The sequence below is a fragment of the Lindgomyces ingoldianus genome, assembly GCF_010093535.1.
Source record: "Lindgomyces ingoldianus strain ATCC 200398 unplaced genomic scaffold BDR25scaffold_32, whole genome shotgun sequence".
Lineage (NCBI taxonomy): Eukaryota > Fungi > Ascomycota > Dothideomycetes > Pleosporales > Lindgomycetaceae > Lindgomyces > Lindgomyces ingoldianus.
In genome coordinates, this window is record NW_022985193.1 from 786,776 (window position 1) to 806,256 (window position 19,481).

Sequence of the window (19,481 nt, forward strand, 5' to 3'; positions counted from 1 at the left end):
ATATATACCTGTCGCACGTAAGCACCATCTCGGCCTTACATCTACTAGAGCAGTTATTATAGGTTTAGAGAGATAAGGACAGCTAAAAGCAGTCTAGCTAGGTAACTAGAAGTAGACAACAGCTATCTAGAGCATTAATGCTAAAGGGTAAGCTATTTTACTCTTTATTATTTTTTAGAGTAGCAACTACTTTTTAAACTAGTATAAAAAAATTTACTTTAAAATTAAGTTATTATAATCTCTAAGCGTAGCTAGACTACTAATTAGCTTAGTTTAGACTAGTTAAAGCACTTTAACGCGCATACAAAGAAGTGTACTGTTAGCAGCTACTGTCTGCTAGTTATTAATAGCTATAAAAGCTATAACTTACTTTATTTTTAGTAATAGTATAAAAATAATAAAATTATTACTATTTATATACCTTTTTACTTATTGCACTTTTTATAGCTACTTAATGTAAGTTGTTTTACTTCTTTAAAAAAGGCGTATAAGCGCTAAGCTAAAAACCTTATACATAACTAGATTACTTATATTATAAAGATAAAGTTCCTACTATGCTTTAAAGCAGCCTATAATGCTATAATTACTCTTAGTAATATCTAAGAAAAGTTTTAAAGCACTAAATTAGTTTCTTTTAACTTATAATAAGTTATAATAAGCTTTAATGTAAAGTTGCGCACTTTATTACTACTACTACTTATATATAATAAGCTCTAGTAGTTGTAAACCTTAAGTAATACTCTAGAACTTAAGTTATAATTAATGCTTATAAAAATAAAAATTTAAAAGCATATAAATAGTTTACTAACTTTTATAGTTAAAGTGTTTAAAATAGTTTTAAAAAGGGCAGTAATAATTACGCATAAGCTAGTGTTAGTATAATAGAAAATTACTAAGCTTTAAGCAGCTAATAAAGCTACTATATAATATAAATTATATAAAAGAAAGCAGATTAAAGCAGAAAAGACCTTAATAATTTAGAAAAGCCTACGCTTAACAGCTCTAAAGAAGTTTAAAGCGCGCAGTAATAGAAAGAAAGTAAAGAAGCAGGTGCAAGCTAAAGTAGGTAAGCTATCTTAAAGGCGCTGTAGATAGTGCAATTAGACTAGGCATAACACGCAAATATGTAAGCAAGAAGCAGAAGTAGTATCTAAATAATATTCTAGGCTGTACTATACTATATAGTGCTAGAGCAGGTTGTTATAGGCTATAATAGAGTTTGTTAGAGTGGGGTCTTAGCAAAAGTAAGCGACTCGGGTGTGTAAGCAACTCGCCTATGAAGTACGTTAACCTTTAAAGTCTTAGATGTATAAAATAATAGCTTTATATAATAAAGTTTTATTATAGAAATTTTTATATAAGGTAATATACTAGTTCTTTGCTTATGTATAGTTATTATAAAAGTAGTTTAATAACTAATAATTTTTTATAGTAAATAAAGCACTTCTTTATTTATATATAGTTATCTCTAAATTATAGCCTAAACTTAATAAAGATTTTCTATGTTATTTTTTTTATACAAAGGGAAGCTTTCTTTTTATTATATAGAGTTATATTAGCAGTTTATATAGTATGCATTAGGCAGTTCTTAGAGGTATTAGTTTACCTTTTAGTTTATAGTAACTTAAAGTAATGCTTATAAGTTACTAAATAAGGCTTTATATAAAGGCTTAATAGTAAATATAGCATGTTCTAGTTTTAGTTATTCTTAATAAGCTTATATAATAGCAGTGTGCAGTAAAATATCTTTTTAAAATTTTATTTTTAGTGCTTTTTATATAAGTGTAAGCTTATTAATTATTATTTTAAAAACTTTATAACTATAAACTTTTATTAAAGTTTTTTTTATTAGCATTATATAAAAGTTATTATTATTTAGTTAGTTTAGTACTAGCTATAGTTTACATTAGTGTTAAAGAAACTACTTAAAGTGTTATATAAATACTTCTAGTTATGTCTAAAGCTTATGTTGTGCATATAGTATATATTTACATAACTTTCTAAAATATTTAGAAAAATGTTTATATACTAAGTTTTCTAAATATCTAGCTATTAATATAGATTAATAAAAATCCTTATTTTATTTATAAAAATGTTATATAGTTAACTTATATAGTTCTTATTTTTTTTATACTTTTTAAAATTATATAATCTTATTTACTAAAAGTTTTTCTTTAGTAATTTCTTTTTAAAGTAAAAGTTTATGTTGCGTTTGCTAAAAGGTCAACCTCCTAGCTAGCACAGCAGAAGGATATATATAGACGGATAGCTGTACGCGACACACCCCCCAGCTTGAACCGTGGAACGAGAGAGGTGAAACATGGTGAAACAACCTTAACACACCCTTCCTCTTTAGCCTAAGCAACAGAACTTAGAGACAGATCTAAATGCAAGGTAGCCTTTATAATAGGCGCACTGCCTAAATGCTTTTTGCTAAGCGTAGGAATTAAACACGCAGTGCTCTAGGATAATGCAATCCTATTAGTAGAGCAGGGGTGCAGAAATTTTTAAGCGCTAACTATCTACACTACGCTGCGAACTAGGCTTATAACTGTTGCGTTTGCTAAAAGGTTAACCTTCCAGCTAGCACAGTAGAAGGATATATATAGACGGATAGCTGTAGGCGACAGTTTATATAAGTTGTAATATAGTATAAATTATATAAGTAGTATTAGTAGTACATACACTACTGTAGGCAGTAGTGTGTATAATTAAGGGTGTAGGGCAGGTGTTAGGTAAAGTAGCATGTATTGTTTATACAGTAATTAGTGTAGTACTAGCTAAAGTGTAAAAGTAAGTAATGCTAGTATATTTAGTGTTATTAGCAGCATTATGTTTAGTCTACTTTTATATAAAGCTTTATATAGTAATAAAGGTTATATATAAAGCCTTTTTAGTATAATTACTTTTCTTTATGCTATATTATATAGCTTTTAGGCTTAAGTACTTTTATTACTTAGCTATAGTGTAATTCTTTTATTTTTTAGCACTTATATAAGCTTTTTTTTAAACGTGTAGCTAAGTGCTAAGAAGTTTTATAGTGTCTATTTTTAAAAAAAATTTATATATAAACTTAGAAAAGTAGCGCTTTTTTAAGTTATTATGCATAAATTAGTAATTATATAACTTATATATAATTAAATTTATAAGCTTATTAAAGCTTTTAACATGTTAATTTTATTATTTTAGTACTTTAAGCTAGGCTTATTTTATAGTGTTGCTTTTAATATCTTTATATCTTTTATAAGTTATTTATATAATAAATTTTTATTTTTATTATTACATAGAGTTATTAGTTACTAGTAAAATTTTATTATAATAGTAGTTATAGTTAATTACTTTTCTAGTAGATTACACAGGTACTACTATTATCTAGCTGCTAAGTTATGCAGCTTTAATAGCTTTAGTGTGCGTCTTACACTATCTTCTTCTTACTTTATATAGTAGCAGAGCTTGCTGTATAATATAAAGAATTAATCTACTATCTTTAAAAATAAGTAACGTACCTAACAGGTTGGCCGGCCACTTTTGCTAAGCCCCTAGTAAACTCTACCTATCTACATAATGCCTTAACAACAACACTAGATTAAATTTTCTAAAGAACGTTAGATACAGCTTGCTCTTTAGGCTTTTAAATAAGACTTAAAACTTTTCTTACAACACGCTGCATGTCACGTCAGCATGGATGCAGGACCAAACTAATCTATTAACGAGAACAATCAAGCTGTTAAGCTTGACTGTTGAGGAGGAGAGACTATATACATGCTCAGGCCCATACCTGTCGCATCTGGCTTACCCCTTATTGCGCCACATAGCCTAATTGCTAATTACAGATTGCAACCTTACATGTGCAACATGCGTTAAGGTTGTTACATTACCCCTTTTTAAAGCTTAATTTAATATTAACAGGTGCTTAATATAGTTAGTAAGAGCTATAAGACACTCTTTAAATTATTATTATTACTATTAGTTAAGTAGAGCAACAGCTAATAGAAAGTCTTAATTTCTGCCTTTAGCTTTGCCTTTAATACAGTAGGGCGCTAGGGGCAATTAGCAACCTAATAAGAGCCTAATCTGCAGCGTACACACAGGCCTTACCTTTACTATTAATCGCGCTGCGCAGTAAAGATGTATGTAGCTTACTAGGGCTTAGCTAGCAAGTTATTAAAGTTAAGGGCCTTAAGTGCTCCTAACTTAATACTGCCTACTTTAGCTATAACAGCGCTCACATCTATCCTGTCTGTGTAGGGATTAGCCGCGACATAGTTGTGCTAGAAGGTGACCTGGCGTTGTGATAGTCGCTGTATCATCTGCAGGAAGGCATTGTATAATGTAGGGATTAAAAGCTGCGTTAACAGGGCTTTATGCGTTAATATATTAAGACTGTTGTGTAGTATAGATATTTTAATTAAGTCTAGCTAAGCTTAAGCTTTTACTTTATACATAAAACGCTTAAATTTAGTAATATAGCTTAGCAGTAACTTCTTATTAGCCTATTAGATATTATACAGCGCGTCCTTAGCCTCCTACTTCTAATTAGAGTTTTTAAACACATAAGTAAGCTAGTTAAGAATTATATTATAGTTCTAAACGCCTTAAGTCTTAGCCTTAGCTAGCTAGAGCAGCACTATAGCTTAAACAGTAGTCTCTAGGTTTCTGTACACGTAGTAAAAATGTGCTACTTAGTTGCCTATAGCTTCTCTATCTACTTAAATCTTTACCTTAATTATAGGAAGCTAAGTTTAAAAGTAGTAAAGCTTCTTATTAAACTTAGTAGGCTTAGGAAGCTGCTGTTGTAGGCGTAGTAGGTGCTAGCTAGCTTATAGCTTGCTAAGCTTATTACATAGAGTCTACAGCTTATTCTGCAGTGTAGTAAGAGCGCTCTAGTACTTAGCTTGTAGGGCCTTAAAAAAATTAGAGGTTATTATTACCTCTATTAATTAAAATAGTAGGTGTAGGAAAGAAAATAGATACCTAACTAGTAAGTAACTGCAGGCAGTGCAGTTAGTTATTTGTTAATAAAGGTATTATTATACTCTAAGTAGCCTTACCCTTTAAGACTAGCTAAGAATTATTACCTTACTCTTATCCTTATAAGAAGATCCTTAGTTATAAAGCAGTAGGGTAGCCTTGTGCATTCCTAGTTGTATAGTTAATTAATCCTTTTTGTTTAAAGATATTGTACAGGCTGTTGCTAGCAAAGAGGGCACCCTCTCTAGGTTAGCTTAATTATAATGTTATGTTAGCATAGATGCAGGACTAAACTAATCTATTAATAAGAACAATTAAGCTGTTAAGCTTAACTGTTAAGGAGGAGAGACTATATACATGCTCAGGCCTATACCCGTCGCATCCGGCTTACCCCTCATTGCGCCACATGGCCTGATCGCCAATTACAGATCGCAACCTTACATGTGCGACGCGCGTTAGGGTCGTCACACTGCAGCTATCTATAATGTCTCTTACACAACACTAAGCAATTAACGCGCTAGACAGCCTTTATAAGCAGAATGCTAGCCTAAATTAAAGAATCTAACTAAGCTTAAAAAAAAGGTAGTTATTAAGTACATACTTAAGCTTATTACACGCAGATTTCCTTCTAAGCTTGCAGCTATAGCTAATATAGCTAATTTCTTGCCTATAAAGTGTAATCTAGGCTAGGTTAGCTTAAACTAGACTAGTATATAAGTTAAGCACTGCTCTAAGTTTATAATAAAGTTTAATTATAAGTATAATTATAAAAGAGCGCTTTATAAAGATCTAGAGGTTATCTAGGGCTAGTTTTACCTAGTAGCTAACATAAAAGCTAAGTATAGTATCTAGAATAAAAACAGGTATAACTTTAATAAGTTAAGCTTTATAATAGGCTAGATATTAACTAGAGTAGTTGTTATAGCTTTAAAAAGACAAGAACAGCTAAAGGCAATATAGTAAAGTAATAAAAAGTAAACAACAGTTATCTAAAGCATTAACATAATAGGGTAGGCTATAAGATTATAAAGCTTTAAGTAGTAAATAAAGCTGCTACACAACATAGATTACATAAAAGAAAGCAGATTTAGGCAGAAAAGACCTTAATAGTTAAGAATAAGGCTTGTTTAACTGCTCTAAAGGAGTTTAGAGCGCATAGTAATAGAAAGAAGCTAAAGACGCAGGTGCGCGCTAAAAGAGGTAAGCTAAGTTAAAAGCAATATAAGCAGTGTAATTAAACTAGGCATAACTTACATATATGTAAGCAAGTAGCAGAAGTAGACTCTAAATAATATCTTATGTTATATTACTTTATACAGGGCTAAAGTGGGCTGTTTTGCAAGAGAATAGGGTAGTTTTAGTGGGGGCTTAGCAAAAGTAGCCGGCCAACCTGTGTGGCCAGCCAACCTGTTAGGTACGTTAATAAAATAAAGTACCTTATAAAGTATAAGTACTTTATTATTACTTTTACTAATTTATAGTTAATTAAATTAACTACTAATTAGTGTTAAATAGGCCTTTTTAGCTAGCTACTTATAGTATAAGCACTTAAGTAGTAAAAGTAAAAGTAGTGTATAGTATGCATAGTGTATAAAGTAGGTAAAGTAAAGGCAACATGTTTCTAGTTCTATTACTCTTGTCTTTTCTTTATATAGAGAAAAAAGGGGATATTTAAATGTTTGTGTACAAAGGTTCACGCACAGGCATTATGTAACATAGATACGTGATCCTGCTTGTGCGCGATCGCTTGTATCTAGGCCGCAACGCTGCTGCTGAGTACAGACATTAATAACTATAAAAAAGTTTTTTAAAATTATTAGTTTACTTTTTATAATGCATTATAATAGAAGTAATAGCTAAACGCTACACCTACAAAGTTGCTGTTTACTATAGTAATCTAGTAATTACTATTTACTAAAAATAGTATAAAAGTGTAACATAAGTCTTAATTAGCTATTTAAAATTTATAGCACTTTTAATTTTATTTTTATTATTTTACTTAGACTAATATATTTAGATAAACTAAGTAAACTAAGTAAAATAATTCAACTAAATAAACTAATCTAACTAAATAATTTAAATAATCTAAATAAACTAAATAACTTAAGTAAACTAAGTAACTTAAATAAGCTAAATAACATAAATAACTTAAATAAACTAAGTAACGTAAATAAACTAAGTAACTTAAATAAACTAAATAAAATAGATAACTTAGATAACTTAAATAACTTAAATAAAATAAATTACTTATATAAACTAAATAACCTAAATAAAAAAAATAACTAAAGTAAAAGAAATAACTAAAATAAAGAAAATAACTAAATTATATAACTAAAATATACTAAATAAATAAAATAAACTAAATCGTTTTTATTTACAGTTTTACTATATATAACTACTGTTATTACTAGTAGTACTTTTATTTTCTAACTCTTCTAAATCTTCTTTATCTTCTATAACATACTTTACAGGCGAGTTACTTACACACCTAAGTTGCTTACTTTTACTAAGACTACACCCTTACTAAGACTACACCCTAACAAACTCTATTATAGCCTATAACAACCTACTCTAGCACTATATTATACAGTACAGCCTAGAATATTATTTAGATACTACTTCTGCTTCTTACTTACATGTTTACATGTTATGCCTAGTCTAATTACACTATCTATAGCGCCTTTAAAATAGCTTACTTACTTTAGCTTACACTTACTTCTTTGCTTTGTTTTATTACTATGCGCTTTAAACTTTTTTAAAGCTATTAAGTATAAGCTTTTATAAATTATTAAAGTTTTTTTTACTTTAGTTTACTTTTTTTATATAATGTATATTATATAGTAGCCTTATTAGCTACTTAAAGCTTAGTAATTTTTTATTATACTAATACTAGCTTATACATAATTATTACTACTTTTTTTAAAACTTTTTTAAACACTTTAACTATAAAAGTTAGTAAACTACTTATATACTTCTAAATTTTTATTTTTATAAGCATTAATTATAACTTAAGTTTTAAAGCATTACTTAGGGTTTATAACTACTAAAGCTTATTATGTATAAGTAGTAGTAGTAATAAAGTGTGTAACTTTATATTAAACCTTATTATAACTTATTATAGGTTAAAAGAAACTAATTAAGCGCTTTAAACCTTTTTTTAAATATTACTAAAAGTAATTATAGCATTATAAGCTACTTTAAAGCATAGTAGAAACTTTATTTTTATAATATAAGTAATTTAGTTATATATAAAGTTTTTAGCTTAGTGTCTATAACGTACCTAACAGGTTGGCCGGCCACACAAGTTAGCCGGCCACTTTTGCTAAGCCTCTACTAAAACTACCCTATTCTAGCGCAAAATAGCCTACTTTAGCCCTATATAAAGTAATACAACATAAGATATTATTTAGAGTTTACTTCTGCTACTTTTTTACATGTATATAAGTTATGCCTAGTCTAATTGCACTACCTATATTACTTTTAACTTAGCTTACTTTCTTTAGCGCGCACTTGCGTCTTTAGCTTCTTTCTATTACTACGCGCTTTAAACTCCTTTAAAGTAGTTAAATAAGCTCTATCTTTAATTATTAAGGTTTTGTTTACTTAAATTTACTTTTTTTATGTAATCTATGTTATGTAGCAGCCTTATTTACTGCTTAAAGCTTTATAATCTTCTTTTACACTAACACTAGCTTATGTGTAATAATTGCTGCCCTCTTTAAAACTTTCTTAAAAGCCTTTACTATAGACATTAGTAAGCTATTTATATACTTTTAAATTTTTACTTTTATAAGCATTAATTATAACTTAAATTTAAAAGTATTACTTAGGGTTTACAACTGCTAGAGCTTATTGTTAATAAGTAGTAGTAGTAATAAAGTATATAACTAAATATTAAAGGCTATTTTATATTAAAGGCTATTTTATATTAAAGGCTATTTTAACTTATTCTAGGTTAAATAGAACTAAACTAGCGCTTTAAAACTTTTTTTAAATATTACTAAAAGTAATTCCTGCATTATAGGTGTGTATAAAGCATAGTAAAAACTTAAGTTTTATAATATAAGTAATCTAGTTATATATAAAATCTTTAGCTTAGCACCTATACACTTTTTTTTAAAGAGGCAAAATAACTTATATTAAAAGGCTATAACAGGTGTAATAAGTGTAAAAGTATATAGATAGTAATAATCTTATTTTTTTTATAGTACTACTAGAAATTAAGTAAGTTGTAGCTTTTATAGCTGTTAATAATAAAAAGCTAATAAGCGCTTATAACCTTTTTTTATATACTTATTAAAGTGCTTTAACTACTGCAGCTTAAGCTTATTTATTATCTAGCTATTTTTAGAGACTATAATAACCTAGTTCTAAGGCAAATTCTTTTTTTTATACTAAGTAAAAAGGTAATAGCAGCTTTTAAAGATAATAAAAAGTAAAATAGCCTACTTTATTATATTAATGCCTTAGATAACTGTTGTCTACTTTTTATTACTTTACTATATTATTTAAAGCTATAATAACTACTCTAGTTAATATCTAGCTTATTATAAAGCTTAACTTGTTAAAGCTATACATGTCTTTATTTTAAATACTATACTTAACTTTTATGTTAGCTACTAGGTAAAACTAGCCTTAAATAACTTTTAGATCTTTATAAAGCACTCTTTTATAATTATACTTATAATTAAACTTTATTATAAACTTAAAGCAGTGCTTAACCTACATACTAGGCTAGTTTAAGCTAACCTAGCCTAAATTACACTCTGCGCGTAAAGAATTAGCTATATTAGCTATAGCTATAAGCCTAGAAAGAAATCTATATATAATAAGCTTAAGTATATACTTAATAACTACTTTCTTTTTAAGCTTAGTTAAATTTCTTAATTTAAGCTAGTATTTTACTTATAAAGGCTGTCTAGCGTGTTAATTACTTAGTGTTATATAAAAGACATTATAAATAGCTACAGCATGTTATAAAAAGAGTTTTAAGTTTTATTTAAAAGCTTAAAAAGTAAGCTATATCTAACATTTTTTAGAAGATTTAATCTAGTGTTGTTATTAAAGCATTATGTAGATAGGTAGAGTGTAGTAGAGGCTTGGCAAAAGTAGCTCGCTAACCTGTGTGGCTGGCTAACCTGTTAGGTACGTTATACTTTTTTTAAAAAAGTAAAATAACCTACATTATATAGCTATAAAAAGTATAATAAGTAAAAAGGTATATAAATAGTAATAATCTTATTATTTTTATATGTATATTAAAGTGCTTTAACTAGTCTAGACTAAGCTAATTAGTAGTCTAGCTATGCTTAGAGACTATAATAACTTAATTTTAAAGTAAAATTTTTTTTATACTAGTTTAAAAAGTAATTGCTACTTTAAAAAATAATAAAAAATAAAATAGCCTACTTTTTAGCATTAATGCCCTAGATAGCTGTTATCTACTTCTAGTTACTTAGCTAGACTACTTTTAGCTATTTTTTATCTCTTTAAACTTATAACAACTGCTCTAGTAGATATTTAGCTTATTATAAACTTTATTTTATTAAAGTTGTATATGTTATTATTTTAGATACTATACTTAGCTTTAATATTCTTTATAAAGTTAAACTAGCTTTAAATTGCTATAAAAATTTTATAAAATGCTTTTTTATAGTTATACTTACACTTAAACTTTACTTTAAGCTTTAGGTAGCACTTAATAAATGTATTAAGCTAGTTTATGCTAATATAGCCTATATTATGCTTAGTATATAAAGAATTAGCTATATTAGCTATAGCTACTAGCTAGAGGGGAAATCCTAACGCATTTAGCTTAAGTATATGCTAAATAATTACTTACTTTTTATTATTATCTAGCTTTTATAAGTTAGCTATATAATTAGCTTAAAAATGTTATTTAGTGTATTAGTTACTTATTATTTTTTAAAAAAAACTCTATAAATAGCAGCAGCATGTTGCTTAAAAAGTGTTATATTTTATTTAAAAGCTTAAAGTATAAGCTGCATTTAAAATTCTTTTAACATGTCTAAGTAGTGTTATTAGAAATGCATTAGTGTAAAAAGAGTAGTTTAGTAGAGTCTTAGCAATAGTAAGTAACTTAAGTTTGTAAACAACTTGCCTGTAGTGTACGTTAGTTATTCTTATCTTTAAGGCACTGCCTTAGGTATAGCAACATATCTAATATCCTTTCTAATATAAAGCGTGCAGAAGATCTCTTTTTATTAATAAGAGAACTAAAGCTATCTTGTTATCTTATTACACCTCTACCTTATCCTACCTCTTTGTCATCCTCCTCTCTTACCAGACTTCTGACTGGATTGTACAATGGACTGTACACCCTTTGTGCCCTGTTATACGTTAGAGAAGTATCTCTATACTCTCCTTCTCCCTCTACACTCTCTCTTCCCCAAGACCCTCTGTCACCGCTAGCAGGTCACCAGCAACGGACAGACTAAGGTGAGATATCTGTAATAGTTTGCTTGTGTAGACTGCTCGCTTGTGGAATACGTTAATTAATATAGAATTAGATAAATTAATTTATTCTTACGCTAATCCCAGCAGTAGAAGTAGTAGAAGATAGTAGATTGCGCTAAAGTCTAGAGGAGGCAAAATTTCCTATACAAATCGGGCTCCTAAGCTACTAAACATTACTGGGGCGACTAGACCCTCCTGTAGAGGACCTCTCACAGCATTTGACTTTGGCACGGACAGAGACTCCGGCCAAGATAGGTGGGTTAATTATCACTAGACTATAGGCAAGCGATTAGCTAACTCAGCATCTCTTTGCATCACGTCACAAGCAATTAGTAGAAAGTTGAGCGTTGCCCCCATCCTATTGACTACGTCGATGCTGGACTACCCTCTACTGCACCCAGCGCAGCGGCGATCATTACAAATCACCAACTCCTTCAATTCAGCGTAATTCTATCATCCTATTGATTAAGGTCTCGATTATAGCTTTAGGTTTAAACCTCCTGAGCCGTCTTGCTCTCCACAGTCTCGGTCCCGATGGGAACCTCAATATGCTTCTCAGCTAGGTTCATCTGAGCAGCAAAGGTGCTATGAGGCTTCCACTTCCTGGATGTGCGAGGGGTGGACTCTTCTAACATCTTGTCGACTTGTTCGAGGGAGAGGCCTTTAGTCTCAGGCACGAGGAAGAAGGCGAAAAGAAAGGAGATGCAGCATAGGCCACCTAGAAATGTCAGCAGAACATAAAACAAACGTATCGCAAGTGTACGTACCCCACATGAAGAAGACATTAGATCCCAACTTAGCAGAGTGAGGCTGGTCGGCAACAAGGTAAGGCGTAATGACTGCAATAATACAGTTCCAGAACCAGTTGGATGCGGTTGAGAGACCAACACCACGGGAACGAATAGTGAGAGGGAAGATTTCACCAATTACGATCCAGGCAGCTGGACCCCAGGTAGTAGCGAATGAGGCAATGTTCAAACAAATAAAGGCAATCATAGCCTTCACAGCAGCGGGATTGTGCGCAGATTGCTTGCCAGCAGTAGCACCAATGATACCGACGATGAATTGCATAGTAACCATAGATGCGGCGCCCCAGATGAGGATCCTGCGGCGACCGAGCTTCTCAACCATGACAAAAGAGAAGGGAGTCGATAAGACGTTGACGAGAGTAGTAATGAGCGAGATGAGGAAGGGGTTGGAAATCGTGCCGAGCTGCTGGAAGAAGACGGTACCAAAGTAGAAGATGAAGTTGATACCGGTCAGCTGCTGCATCATCTGCATGAGAATACCAAGGATGGTTCGGCGGAGGTTGGAGGATGGTTGGCTGAGCTTGCCCTCGAAACACGACATCCAGGACCCGAGGTAGCTGGTTTGGGGAACGATCGACATCTCATATTCGTGGTTGGCAATGATTTCAGCGAGCTCGTCCTGTATGTACTCGGAGTCAACGGGTTGGCCACGGACCGAGGCGAGCGCTTTCGCAGCCTTGTCAAGCTTGCCCTTCTTAACGAAGTAACGAGGAGATTCGGGGAGAATTGCAAGACCAGTACCTAAGATAAGGGCCCATGCAAATTGGACAGCAATCGGGATACGATAAGAGCCAGTGTCACGGCGCTTCTGTGTGGCGTAGACAACGCAGTTGGCGAGCAAGATACCAATCGTAATGCAGAATTGATACCCAGCAACAATAGCACCACGAACCTTTTTAGGAGCAATCTCAGACATGTACCTGCAAGCTCGTTAGAACTCGAGAGCATTCGACGCGTCACTTGTGGTACTTACAAGATAACAATGGCAGAAATGAAACCAACACCAAGACCAGCAAAGATACGGCCGGCACTCATGACACCAACGCCGGTAGACGCAGTCTCGAGGATACCGCCAACAGTAAAGATGAAACACCCCAAAATGATAGTCAAGCGGCGACCAATGAAGTCGGCGACATCTCCAGCAATGATAGCTCCAAAGAAAGTACCAGCCGAGAGAATTGACGTGGTCAAAGACTGCTCCCATTGCGGGATCACAAATCCCTTCTTGTAGGCCTTATACGCATCGCTTGTTGTGTCTCCTGGGAAAATGATGTCGGGGTATTCCTTGTGAGTGTACTGCTTGATGAAGTAGTCCATACCTAGGACCCCTCCCATCCAACCTGTATCATAACCGAAGAAAATACCACCGAAAGCCGCGAAAGCAACAATGAGGTAGGCCTTGACAGTTACAGGCGCTTCAACACGAGAGACATCTGCCGTGCCAGTGACGGTAACAACTCCTCCACCAGGCATGACTGCGAGCGCTCCTCTAGGGCTAGAGCTACAGATTACAAGAGGGGTATGTGAAAAGAGAGAGGATGAGGCCGTTCGGTCAAGAGGACGTCTGCGATAGGGAAATATATCAGAAGAAGCTAGGGATACCAACAAATGCGGAGCTCCCTCAGCTTTTAATAACAGACTCTAGTACTGTGATACTGGAGCACCGTGGCTTCTGGTTCATGGGTACAGTAGCATTGTCCTATCAGGCTAAGCTGGATGTGGGAGTATCTCCGGACCCAATCCTTCTAGAAGGATTCGAGGCCTCTCTCTGATGGGTCGACTGTCAATCATGGGCATCTTTCCCGGGCCTTTGGCACTTCTTCACCCAGGATCAGGACCAGGAGCACCTGGTATGTTCTCTGCTCCAGTCCCGACACGAGGCAAACCTGTCACGTTCCTGCAAATCGCCTGGGTCCCGCAGAGTAAGGAGAGCAGTTCATGGTGCGGGCGGGAAAATGGCCGAGAGAGGAAACCCAACAGGTGGTCCGAGTATTCCGTAGTGAGATGCAAAGGCGGAGGCGTTGGGGGAGGCGTGAAAACTGGGGAACCAAGCTTGGGCAGGCATCACCATGAGGCGGTCTTGGCTCGCAGCGACCTGCAGAATTTTCCATCACTATCCCTGTCCCAAGGCCAAGAATGCAATTTTGGGCGAATTGAAAGGATATTGGCCTCATGTTGGCTAGCGCTAACCGGTCAAGACATTTCCCGATGCCTCCTGGTGCGACCTCTGGTTTGGGAGACAGCCAGAAGCAAGACTCATCGGCGAGAGAGACACATGACGACGGATTTCAGCAACCTCGCGCTTCGACGCCAGCGGGAGTCTCCAAGTAGTCTTCAGCGCCGGACATCGGAACATTGTTGCTGGTTGCCGGTTACTCAAGGGACATTGCTTTCGTGTTTCGATCTTGATACGGGAAGCGAAAAGGCACTAATATATGTGTCGTTTGATCAAATCAACTAAGCCTCAAGAAATGATCCTCCTCAATCAACCATTTGAGGACGCAGCTCTCCGCTCTGTGTGACCGTCGGCTCAATCCCGCCAGGTCATTCCGCATCAGCCAGTATGGTTTCGTCCCGTGAAAAGTCCCTTAGCCCACCACGTCTCATCCCAAAAACGGCAGGCTAATAATGAAATGGGGGATTCATTGGACTAGTTGCCCGCATGCCAGGTGTGCGGTTTGCAGTGGTCGTACAGGGAAGCCGGTTTCCAATAAACCTGGCACGTACGCGCTGCGACCCCAAGTCTTTGTGTCACATACCATTCTGATCTGCCTCAAGACTCAGGAGGTGAGAGCCAGAGAACGTGGCCGCGTCGCTGTTAACTGTCTTGGGTGGGTGTTGCAGTCTGCTCACATATGATTTGTGGTGTTCATAAGCACTAGTGGCGCTGTTAGCATTGTCACCCTGTGCCTTTTCCTTTCGCTCGCCACAGCCGTGTCGCGGCATATCGGTCTGGAGAACCTTGTCGCGTGGCGGCGCCATTCTGAAGCCTTCACAGATTGCGTCCTCGGTGGCTGTCTTCACATGCGTGTCACCAGGTGGCTTCGGCCACTGTTAACCACTTGTGGCCTCGCTTCCCGCCATGCAGGGCCGTAACCCGGTGCTGCAACTTTGTCGCGCCTTTTCTGTTGCCGGCTGCGCTGCATCAGCAGATCAACAAGCTTGTTCAAGCATCAGAACGGCTGATGAGACACGGTGCAAGCGATGAGAGCATGAGTCGTCTTCTTCTGCTATGTCCTTCCCCATTATCAATTCCGGAGTTCGAAAATATTGACTTTGATGAGTTTTGCGTGTCTGGGCTGAGGGAAAACAGCTAACGGTTTGGATAGACCCGGAGCATCTGACCAATCAAGGCGTCTGGGATTTTTTGCAATGCAGAGGTCCAACCTCCTCCGTAGAACACGGGAGATGAAGAGCGATGTCACGCTGTGGACGCCACGTGGATACCTCAAATGATACCAGCCTCGGTGTCAGCATGCGTGATTTGTCCAATTTCAAGACCTCAGAAGCGACTCCGAATCGAACATCGTGAGTCTCCAAGGGGCAGCCGTTAGTCGCACGTTAGCCCTAAAGCCCACATTTTGGGGTCAGAACTAGTGCGCAGCTCATGCTGCGGCAAGTCATCCTCCAATTGGTAACCCCGCCCAGATCTAGAGGCGATGAACTTTCCAAGTGCACCTGGTACAGATTGCCTCAGCTGGCGCGGAGTCTTCGACGCGACCTGTACGAAGAAGCGGGAGAAGGTTGTCCTCAAACAATGTAGGGGTTGAGGCAGGTTCTGCACTGCAGGCTGTGACATGCATCATTTGCAAATTTCTGTGTATTTGGGTCTGTCTCGCAATTAATTTAAATATTTGAAGGAAAGATTTTACGTTAAATTTAATAAAGAATCGAGATCCCGCTCTGTCTATGTCTACGCTCATATTTTAGATCTTTAACATGTTAATGCCGCGGCTCAGTAGGCACTATCCCAGTTGCGGAAGGAAAGTTTTGAAGCTCAATTATTAGTACTAGAGGCATATATTGTTACCGTACTAGATATTTGGTCCAGTACCTAAGAGTGTGTTACAACGGTCTGGTTGGACGAACAGGGAGCACCGCCAAGGCACAACCCCACGGGAGAAGGACGGACTGACCCGGGACACGTGACAAGGCCAGACTAGGTAATGTGCTCGCAAGGTAAGAGGTGCAAGCACTGCTTAGAGGCTCTAAGCACTAATAAGTGTTACGGTCCCTGAGTGGACTATAAGCGAGTGTCAAATGGCCACTGGATTATACGACAACCAGTGGTGGAACTTCTTCTTGGTCGCACAAGAAGAATCACGTGACCTCCTCGGACGAACACGGACCGGAGCCATGCGGGCAGAACAGCCACCCGCGACGGTTCCGGGGGAATGTTGCCTGCAGTAGGATGCGCGCACGACGCGCACGACGCGCAGAACCTATGTATATAGTCTTGATCCTAACTATTATTAGAAGGTTGTGGTCAACGTTTAGTCTTTTTATTTACATAAACTAAGTAGTATTGGTAGTTTCTAAAGACACTTTACTATTAACGTACCTAACGGGTTGGCCGGTGTGATGACAAGCACTGTCTCTACTACCGTATGGAGCTGGGGAAGCATGGCAGAGTAGGTCGGCTCTATTTCAGCTAAACTAGGATGGGGAGTGAAGGAGGCGAAGGGTTTTCGCGAGAGAAAAGCTTGCGCAGCGCCAAGGCGCTAGCGCGCTCGCTTAACACTTAGCGAGATCATGTGACTAGCAGCGGAGCTTGACAAGCAGCACCGTCACAGCCGGCCACTTTTGCCAAGCCCCTACTAAAACCACCCTATTCTGGCGCAAAACAGCCCACTTTAGCCCTATATAAAGCAATACAACATAAGATATTATTTAAAGTCTACTTCTGCTACTTTCTTACATGTACGCAAGTTATGCCTAGTCTAATTGCACTACTTATATTACTTTTAACTTAGCTTACTTTTTTTAGCGCACACTTATGTCTTTAGCTTCTTTTTATTACTACACGCTTTAAACTCCTTTAAAGTAGTTAGACAAGCCCTATTTTTAACTATTAAAGTCTTTTTTACTTAAATCTACTTTCTTTTATGTAATCTATGTTATGTAGTAGCCTTATTTACTACTTAAAGCTTTATAATCTCTTTTTACACTAACACTAGCTTATGCGCAATAATTCCTACTCTTTTTAAAACTTTTTAAAAGCCTTTACTATAAACATTAGTAAGCTATTTATATGCTTTTAAATTTTTACTTTTATAAGTATTAATTATAACTTAAATTTAAAAGTATTACTTAGAGTTTACAACTACTAGGGCTTATTATTAATAAGTAGTAGTAGTAATAAAGTATATAACTAGATATTAAAAGCTATTTTAACTTATTCTAAATTAAATAGAACTAAACTAGCACTTTAAAACTCTTCTTAGATATTACTAAAAGTAATTACTATATTATAGGCGTGTATAAAGCATAGTAGGAACTTAAGTTTTATAATATAAGTAATTTAGTTATTGTCGCGTATACTGAGAGCCTTGGCTGGGGCTCGGAGCCTGGGACTGGGGGCTCAGAGCCTGGGACGCAGCTCGGGATCTGGAGATATTATGTTCCGAAGCTCGGTGTATATAAGGAGAGCCTTCGGCTCTCTTAGATAGCAGAGTCACTTCATCCGATCTTCTGAACAGCTACTGCCAGGCTATTTTATCCTCCACAGTTATATATAAGATCTTTAGCTTAGTGCTTATACACCTTTTTTAAAAAGGTAAAATAACCTATATTAAAAGGCTATAAAAAGTGTAATAAGTGTAAAAGTATATAAATAGTAATAATTTTATTTTTCTTATAGTACTACTAAAAATTAAGTAAGTTATAGCTTTTATAGCTATTAATAATAAAAAGCTAATAAGCGCTTATAACCCTTTTTTATATGCTTATTAAAGTGCTTTAACTACTATAGCCTAAGCTTATTTATTATCTAGCTGTTTTTAGAGACTATAATAACTTAGTTCTAAAGTAAATTCTTTTTTTTATACTAGGTAAAGAGGTAATAGTAGCTCTTAAAAATAATAAAAAGTAAAATAGCTTACTTTATTATGTTAATGCTTTAAATAACTATTATTTACTCTCTATTACTTTACTATATAACCTTTAGCTGTTTTTATTTTTTTAAAGCTATAATAACTACTTTAGTTAATATCTAGCTTATTATAAAGCTTAACTTATTAAAGTTATACATGTCTTTATTCTAGATACTGTACTGAGCTTTTATGTTAGCTACTAGGTAAAACTAGCCTTAAATAACCTCTAGATCTTTATAAAGCACTTTTTTATAATTATACTTATAATTAAACTTTATTATAAACTTAAAGTAGTGCTTAACCTATATACTAGGCTAGTTTAAGCTAACTTAGCCTAAATTACGCTCTACGTGTAAGAAATTAGCTATATTAGCTATAGCTGTAAGCTTAGAGGGAAATTTGCGTGTAATAAGCTTAAGTATGTACTTAACAACTACTTTTTTTTTAAGCTTAGTTAGATTTCTTAATTTAGGCTAGCATTCTACTTATAAAGGCTATCTAGCGTGTTAATTACTTAGTGTTGTGTAAAAAACATTATAAATAGCTATAGTGTGTTATAAGAAGAGTTTTAAGTCTTATTTAAAAGCCTAAAAAGTAAGCTGTATTTAATGTTCTTTAAAAGATTTAATCTAGTGTTGTTGTTAAGGCATTATATAGATAGGTAGAGTGTGGTAGAGGCTTGGCAAAAGTGGCTAGCCAACCTGTGTGGCCGGCTAACCTGTTAGGTACGTTACATATCTTTATTTATATATACTTCTTTATTATCTTTCTTAAAGATTGTTTCCCCTGCTCTTTATACAGCAGCCTAGGGCAAACCACAATAGGCTGAACCTCTAAACCTATATAGTACATACACGTGGACGGTACACCCACGCTATATACTATCCTTCTCCTCGCACTTCCCTTCTCCGCTTCCAGGTCCGCGTACTAAACAGTCAAGTTCTAGGAGACCTTAGCTAGTAAGTAGATATTGTAACATTAATCACTACCTCTAGAAAGTATAAATCCTCTAAACCCCCTTGTTAATGCTTTAATAGTTAGGTCTACACTATCTAGAAGCACACTGCTACTAATAGTAAACAAGTATAAATTAATAAAACAAATTAATAACATGTAATTAGAAATTGCAAAC

General features: G+C 34.8%; 2 protein-coding genes across 2 annotated transcripts; one reads left to right on the top strand and one right to left on the bottom strand.

Annotated features, from left to right (window-relative positions):
- Positions 1 to 11,806: 11,806 nt before the first annotated feature.
- On the bottom strand, positions 11,807 to 13,843 carry BDR25DRAFT_345414 (high affinity glucose transporter RGT2). Its single transcript, XM_033694051.1, has 3 exons — positions 13,231 to 13,843; positions 12,216 to 13,177; positions 11,807 to 12,166 (listed from the first exon to the last, which is right to left on the bottom strand). Exons 1-3 carry the CDS (start codon positions 13,728 to 13,730, stop codon positions 11,940 to 11,942), a joined length of 1,689 nt encoding a protein of 562 aa, XP_033543681.1. The 5' UTR covers positions 13,731 to 13,843; the 3' UTR covers positions 11,807 to 11,939.
- On the top strand, positions 13,796 to 17,922 carry BDR25DRAFT_359364 (uncharacterized protein; the record flags this gene model as incomplete). The annotated part of the gene is made up of 19 exons (XM_033696068.1): positions 13,796 to 13,940; positions 13,970 to 14,694; positions 14,720 to 14,773; positions 14,801 to 14,910; positions 14,942 to 15,088; positions 15,140 to 15,260; positions 15,296 to 15,370; positions 15,407 to 15,547; positions 15,571 to 15,612; positions 15,656 to 15,810; positions 15,855 to 16,003; positions 16,033 to 16,085; positions 16,220 to 16,302; positions 16,349 to 16,402; positions 16,508 to 16,653; positions 16,847 to 16,892; positions 16,932 to 16,941; positions 17,020 to 17,043; positions 17,803 to 17,922. The coding sequence occupies 19 exons, from the start codon at positions 13,796 to 13,798 to the stop codon at positions 17,920 to 17,922; spliced, it is 2,400 nt and encodes a 799-aa protein (XP_033543682.1).
- Between the last annotated feature and the right edge of the window lie 1,559 nt (positions 17,923 to 19,481).